The 8,119-nt window shown below is 37.9% G+C and overlaps 1 protein-coding gene across 2 annotated transcripts; it reads right to left on the reverse strand.

The window, feature by feature from the left end:
• Window positions 1-124: 124 nt before the first annotated feature.
• Window positions 125-4,445, reverse strand: LOC109601325 (cohesin subunit SA-1). 2 transcript variants are annotated; one of them, XM_049966416.1, is made up of 7 exons: window positions 2,999-4,445; window positions 2,532-2,942; window positions 2,255-2,470; window positions 1,924-2,202; window positions 953-1,871; window positions 728-901; window positions 125-487 (listed from the first exon to the last, which is right to left on the reverse strand). In XM_049966416.1, the coding sequence occupies exons 1-7, from the start codon at window positions 4,343-4,345 to the stop codon at window positions 474-476; spliced, it is 3,360 nt and encodes a 1,119-aa protein (XP_049822373.1). In that variant the 5' UTR covers window positions 4,346-4,445; the 3' UTR covers window positions 125-473. The 2 variants fall into 2 exon arrangements, with proteins under 2 accessions (XP_049822373.1, XP_019873117.2); XM_020017558.2 differs by having other exon boundaries at window positions 125-901.
• Window positions 4,446-8,119: the final 3,674 nt, after the last annotated feature.

Raw genomic sequence — 8,119 nt, forward strand, 5'->3', positions numbered from 1 at the left:
ATAGAAACTAAAATTAAAAAATTAATTAAACACATATGGAGGAATTTTAAATAAACTAAGTATTATAATGTATTTTTATTAATAACAATCAAAAATGTAATTTAAATTAGTTTAATAGAAACAATTGTATGATAAACGTAAGATTTTATTCAAAACAACTAATACAAATGTATTTTTATAAACGTTTATACAATTAAAAAACCTATAGCACATTAAAAGCACATTTTTCAAAAATGTAATAAATTATAATTAGCATACAACTTCGTTTGTACATATTAATTTTTAAAACTTTGGTCCTTCCAAAGTAATATCTTAATTTTATTTAATAAAGTAAACTATAATGGTAAAATAGTTAAGATGAACGGCTCATTTAATTAATACAGAGCCATAAAAAGCATGTATTAAAAATTTTCAAACTCTAAATTTTGATTCCCCGTCCTCACGTCCTCCTGTCTCTTCGCTCACTCGCAAATTTAATAATCCTCGCCTGCGCAGAAATAAAAAAAAAATAAAAAACCAAACCAATGCCAAAACAACACAGTTATACCAAACCTCTCTAGTAGTTTAATACATGCTTTCAACTGATCAAAATCTACTTTTATAGTAAACCAAAATGTATTCCCAGTACTTTAAAAGATCAAAAGTGGAAGTTATTTGCCAGACTTGATTTGAAAATGTTCCTTTTACGAGGTGAAATGCTACACCGTTATTTAACCGTATAAATTACCCGGAAACTCCTGATCGGACAGTTCATCCTGCTCGTTGTCCGACTCGATTTCCTTCCGCTTCCTTCCGTAAGCCCGTTTGCTGGTGGTCGGCAGGGCGTCAGTCTCACCGTGCAACAAAGAGTTCCTATAAAGGAGCAACGGTTGCCAATCTTCTCCCCTCGAACTCGGCATACCTACAAAAAACAGTTTGCAAGTGCTTATAAGCTGTACCAATTATAAGTTACCAGTTGTTATTCGTCGATCCAAGAAGGTCATCACGACCCTCTTGTCCTGCTTCAACAGTTTATTCGTGAACTCCGTAAGTATCTCCAGGAAGGGTAGATTAACTGGTGGCCCAGTGGGGTCCTCGGAGTTCTCCCCGCCGCTGACGGCGAACAAAATGCCGGCCCGGTGCAAGGCGGTGATGGCCTCCCGATTTTTAACAGCATCCAAACCAAAAGAGAGGGCGAATCTCTTCGCCAACTCTTTGAGGGCGAAGAACTCCTCGTGCTGCCTCGTGTTTCTGCCTTGCGACAACCTTTGCACCTCGTTAAACATCATGTTCAAGCTCAGGCACATTGTGAGGGCACAATTCACTTTGTTTATCTCTCTGGCTTTGCTCAGTGTTGCCTTAATTATGTCCCCGTACTCGTTGTAGTACTTCACGTAGTGTTTAAAGACGTCCGACCCCGCCTTCGTGGGCATGATGTTGTAAACAATGAGTTTACAATAGGCAGCCAAGAAGTTACGTCTCTTGTGCAATTCCTCGATCCTGTGCTCGTCGTGGTCCGAATTCTGTTCCGGTACGAACACGTACGTTTGCACGAACTCGTTGAGCAGCAACTGCAGGTTTCTGTCTGGAGAACAAATTAACTCTGAGGCGAACTGGGCGGTGCCGTGCAACTGTTCGCTGAACACGATCAACAGGTCGCACAGTCCAATGTACGCTTCCTCTTTGATCATTTGATGCGGGGACGACTTAATCAGCTCGTCTGAGCCCTCGATGAAGTCGTTGAGCTTTTGACGTAGGTCTTGGATGTCGGAGCCACGGAGGCCTCCGCCTTCGTTGGCCGCCTCCAAGTCACGCAGGCCCCACAGGAGATAATAATAGCAGGAACTTAGGCAGTACTTCAAGGCTTCTGGAGGTAGCTTACTCTCAGTGTCCTGAAAATTAATTGTTAAAACAATGTGATAATAAGTAAGTTAAGGGTCTTACTCGTAGATCTTGGAACAATGTCGACCATAAGTTCCAGTGGTTCAAATTGTGGCAGGCGTAAAACATGGATACTTTTTTTAAAGTACTGACGACGTTGAAAATCTCGTCAGCATTTGGAGTTTCCTCTCCCAATAGAAGATTTCTCCAATCATCTATGGCTTCTTTATAGGAACTGACCATTACGTCAATAATCGTTGATCTTGCCACGTCGCATTTTGTGTAAATCGTGTGCCCTTCTAAGCTGAGAATCTCCAATGTTTTCGCCAACGTTTCCAAAACCTACAACAATTCAGCTTAAAAATCTAGTTACAAAACAATGATTGTTTCACACCTCTGGTTCATGGTGTACTTGGGCGATGTGTTTCAGTTTAACCAGCAAAGCTTGAAGGTTGCCTTCTTGCCTACCACTCGTGTACAGATCCAGGTCGAAATATTGGGGAATGCTCAGAAGATTCGCCAACTTTTCAGGATCAGCTGAATACTTTTCCAGTAAAGGTGGCAGAGTTATTATGAAGTGCTCCGTCAACTTTTGTTTGTCTTCTCCAGCCTAAAACAATTATTAATTGATTAATTAATTAATTGTTGTAAGTTGTTTGTTGAATTATTACTTGTTTGAGTTCCCTGATTGAAGACACTTTTCTGTTTGGCCCTCGCCCAACTGGGGCTTCTCCAGTTGCCGCCTGCTTAACGCAGCAAACCATAATTTCAATCAGACTCGTCTCCTGCCTGTTGTCTAGCGGCTCCTCGTGCGGTCCGGGCTCCTCCAACAGCAAATCAGTCATACACTCCCAATCCTTCATCATGGCATTTGACTCAATCAAAGAATCAACCAAATAGGCGGCGTGTTCGTGCAATTCGGACTCGATAAAGAACTGGACGAGATCCCGAATGAAGGGGGTGTTGGGGAGGCGGCGTTTCCCCCGCTTCGTTTTGCCTGGATCCAAATCACCCGGTTGGAAAAGACGTTCGTTCAAGAAGTCGCCGGCTGCTTGGGCAACTGCTCTGTGAGATGAGTATACCTGAAGAAATAAAATTGTTTTTACATTGTGTTTAAGTTATACTTACTTCAACCTACCAATTCATACACGTGTTCACAATCCTTGTCGGTGAGAATGTCCTGATGGTGCTTCAGGATGCTGATCACTAGCCTAACAGCTTGAACAGCCACATCATATTCCTTGTCCAGGGTCATGGCGACAATACGGTCTTTAAATTTGTTTGTGAACAACTCCAGCTTACCCTTGAGTTCTTCACTAGCATACAGTGGTTGTAAGGCCTGTAAACATCTCAACCTGACCTCCCCGACTTTGTCGTGTAAGGTCCAACCAATGTATTTCAAATAGGAGTCGTCGAGGAAATTGGCGTGGAACTTGTGCATCCAGACACCGATTTCAGTCATGGCAATGGCCCGGATTTCTGGCAACGTGTCACGATATCTGTGTACGAAAACGGACTTGAACATGTACGTTAACATGTTTTTGATTTCATCCATGTTCTCCTCTAATTCCTGACGTTTTCCCAATAGGGATTCCAGTCTGTCGCTGGCACGTTTCTCGCGGGTTTTCTGTCGCTCTGACTCGTACTGTCTTTGGGTGTTGTCCAGATTAACTGAGACAGTCAGGGCTACATCAACTAATGCAGTCATCAGCTTCATTGCCCCTAAAGTGGCGGTGTGTCTGAACGCTCTTACTTGTGAATCAGATAAACCAGTCAACAAGGATATAACATTGTCCATCAAAAACTGATCATAAATAATTGAATACTGGCACTGTTTAACTAAAGTCTGGACGAAATCGCAGAAGTTCTGCCTGAATTTTTTCCACGTTTGACCTGCCATTATCAGAGGATATTCACCGGAATCTTCGTCGAACTCTTCAGTCATTTTACGGATGATTGCGGCGTGTTCCATGCCCGCCTGCATTTGCTGTGTTATCCTACCTTTACAACCGGCAGCGTTTATGAAGAACTGCATCAGGGAAATTAGTGCTGCCTCTCTGTTAACCTTGTAGTTCTCTATCCAGTCATCCACTATGTTCGTGAGGGAGACCTTACTGTTTTTGATAACCGTGTACAAAGAATCATCATCATGCAGCCCACCCTCAACGTTGTTCTTCCTGCCGGGCGGACGCCCCCTCCCCCTGCCTCTGGTACTAGGAGGCGCGGTGTTGGTGGGCGAGAAGCTGGGCGAAACCACCGGTGCGTGGGTGACACCCCGGGCTTTGGACCTCGTCACTCTTCTCATGCCCGGCGTGGGGGGCGATTCGAACATGTCCTGCACCTGATTCATCGGCTCGTGGTACTGGTCCTGGTACATGTGGCCGTAGCCGCCGTACGTGTCGGTCTCCACTTGCGGGGTCATCGGGTTCTCGTATTCCGGCGGTGGTTCGTCCATCCGGATGCGTTTGCCGCCCCGTCGCTGCATTTTTAGGGCTCTGCGGTTCCGGCTGGTTAGTTTACGGCGCCCGACTGGGGTGGGTTTACTTACAGTTGTCTCGTATTGGGCGGAAAACAGTTAGTTTGTAAACAACGTTAACTTGGGCGCCATTCTAGTAAACATAATACATTATTTGCGTTGGTGACACTGATTTAGTCAGTGTTGCCAACTGTTAGAGTTAAAAATTTAATTACGTGTTTTTATTAAATAATCATTATTATTTGCAATTATTATTATTACTATCACAGAAAATATACAGATTATTGACCTATTAGTATTTAGTTGAATAAAACTCAATATTTTTAATATTTAAATATGCAACCCGATTACACCTAGAGCATCATGGGTTGCCTATTTTTGAGGTTAGTTTACTTCAGATATTTGTTTTAACATTATCTAATTTGTATGTCAACTTTATTTCTTTAATTTGTAAGTATATATTATTTACAAATACGAAGTTTCTTAGCCTAATAAAAATTGAGACATATATTTCTAATATTTATTGTAATCAAGTAATGTATAGTTTTTTTAAAAAAATATGCCTCATAATATGTCCGATTTCAGCTAAAAAAACAACCACAGATTTAAATTTGTATTTTTTATTTAGGTCTACCATACCACAACGTTGATGTGTAAAGTAAAAGTGGTAAGTAAAGAGTTTAATTATTTACAGTGGCGGCTTCTCAGATGAGGCAGGTGAGGCAGTGCCTCACTTATGAAAGTAATTTTATTGCCAATACATTTTTTATGTTTTTAGTCTTTAAAATAGCATATAACTTAATATTTAAACAAAGACAGAAAGGTAATATGTTGTAAAACCGACAATTAAATAAGCAATAACTGTTTTATATTAAATTTCAATGAATATTTTGTGCGCAAGTTCTCCAGAGGCACTTTTAAATGTGTCTCTTCTCACTAATTGGTTTCATAAGTAAATTTTGAATGTTTATATTAGGTTCCAACATTCGCGCATGCGTTTTAAGGTCGAGCTATTGTTTCAATGGGAGGGCAGCTGAGGCGTGCCTCTAACCAAGGAGATAACGCTAAATATCGACACAAAGGAAGTTCTCGAACATTGCCGATCCTTCAGTCTTAAAAACTACTTGAAAAATCAATCTTGCTGATTAAATCTACATGATATGATAATAATACAATATTATTTTTGTTCTATTTGTATTGGGTCTCACCAGACTCAAACCTCAGAAGCTGCCACTGATTATTTATAAGCTTATTTGACAAAAAAGATAATTTTAAATAAAATATGCGGAATATAAACAATTATTTAATTGAAGTAAATAAGGAAAATATTGGTTAAATGACTGATAATTTCTGTAGTAACTAATAAAATTAGTCCGGCAACAAAAAACAAATAAAATAGAAGTGAAAATTGTCCCTGGGGCTTCATAAATATCCAAAATAAGACCCAGTTTACAAAGTGTTATTGCCAAACGAACGACAAACCGAATTAAAGGTAACAACACGTATAAATCGCGGCCGGTGTGTTTGTTGAACAAAAATGTTTATTGTTTCGAAATGTACGCGCGTACTAAACCGTTTTGCCTAAACACCTAAATAACGCAGTCGGGACGTTTTTATTTTATTTTTACATGGCATGCTATATGTGTAGCGTGCGCGTCCCACCCCCGTACAGAAATGCCGGGAGTGCATGAGTCGAAAAGTGAGTGGAAAACAAAAAGAACGGGCAGAATGCTAATGACACACACGCAAGTGCATACCGTACTATTAAAAGAGAGATTTATCGTATGAAAAAAATGGCTTTACTAAACGTCTACAAATTGTCGAGGCGGCAAATGAGCGCCATTAATCACCGAGTTAATACAGGTCCGAGCTAATTCCGTACCACCCAGATAAATCCATATTGTTGACGGGTTTATTTGTTTGTCTCAATTTTCTCGGTTTTTTCTTTTCACTTATATTAATACAGATGTTTGTCGACGCATTGATTACAGTCTCAATATTAAATTTTTATTTATTACACCTAGGATGTGGTTGCAAATTATATTTGTATGATAAAACTGGGAAAAAATATGACACAATTTGTAAACTTAACAACCTACATAAAGTTACCTCTATAAAATTTATGTCGGACAAGTGTGGAACGATGTTTCCTCACAGAATTAGTGGGTTAGCTTGTTGCAAAGATAATAAATGGCTCTTGTTTTATTTTGAAAAGCTTACTATTATACAAATATACGGCGATAAAATTATTTAACTGTTCTGTAATGATTTATGCACCTACTTGATGTACCACCAACGATTTTATTTAGTAAGTTGCACTCATTAACTACTTTCAGATATACAGTGGTAAATGTTAATTTTAATGTTTCTAAATTTTTTCCCCTTAGTACATATCTCAAACAACTGTTCCATAAAAATATAGTGGTAAACAAAAGTATTATTTATAAAAAATTTATAAAATTATATTTAATTGTACATGCTTAACTTCAAAATATTTATTTATTTTCTATAATTAAAGAAGTTTCTGAATTAATATTAAAACATAAATATTAAGTTTAATGTTTCTAAATTTTTGCCCCTTACTGTATATCAGGAAAAGGAGCATACACATAGGTATAGTGGTGGCCAAAAAATAGCACACATTATTATTTATTGTTAATTAGGAAATTAAATACAGTTATTCCATAAAAATTTGGTGATAAGCAAAAGTATTATTTATAAAAAATTAAAAAATTATATTTAATTATACATGTTTAACTTCAGTATATTTATTTATTTTCTATAATTAAAGGAGTTTCTGAATTAATATTAAAACATAAATATTGACTTTAATGTTTCTAAATTTTTGCCCCTTATTGTATATCATGATACACTGAATATAAGGTAGGATATTGCGCATGGTGGGCGGTGCTTATTTTAGCGCGAATACGTCACGCGTAGAGTAGGTTTTGAACTGAACAATATGATTTTGACCTATAATCTGCGAATTACTATGCCCTTTGGCAATTTTGTTTCAATAAGCATTATTAAAAGTAAATAGTTGAATATACATGTTAGCTTACGTCTTCACCTTCACCGATGGACCAATGCGACGTGCTCACATCTATTTAGACTAGTTTTGTTTTATAAACAAATCTGAAGTATTTGTTTACATTTAATAATCGGGGCAGTTCTTAAAAAAGAACCAGGCAGTCAAGCTTTAGATGTAGAGGGTTAAAGTACGTTTGTTGTAATAAAGCGTATTATTGTGAATTTAGTGTTTTAATCAAACTAAAAAGACAGATTAACAGTCGCTAATCTATCATACATATACTTATTTAACATATGTACGGTATTCTTTTCGGCGTTTTGTTTCTGTGTGTATTGTTTTTTACATAATTTCTGGATTAAATTTGTGTATTAAAGTGATAAAAATGCGGTGTGCTGTTGTAGGATGTAATTCTGACAACCAGTCTAAACGTAGTCCTATCGGAAACGTTAGATTTTTTAGATTTCCTAAAGACAATAATCTATGCAAAACGTGGTTACATCTCACAAAGAGAAAAGACAAAGTAAACACAAAAAACGCTGTAATGTGTTCCAAACATTTCTGTGAAACTGATTACAAAGTTATCTTAAAACATATCCTTCTGGGTTACACTCCTAAAAATTTTCGCGCACTGAAAGATGATGCTGTTCCTACGCAAAATTTACCCCAATCAGTTGTACAATCACCTTCAACTTCTGGAGCTGGAAAAAGAAGAAAAGTTGCGTACAAAAAAGAGAAACAGCACGTTTTATAAA

This window comes from Aethina tumida, chromosome 4 (assembly GCF_024364675.1).
Source record: "Aethina tumida isolate Nest 87 chromosome 4, icAetTumi1.1, whole genome shotgun sequence".
NCBI lineage: Eukaryota > Metazoa > Arthropoda > Insecta > Coleoptera > Nitidulidae > Aethina > Aethina tumida.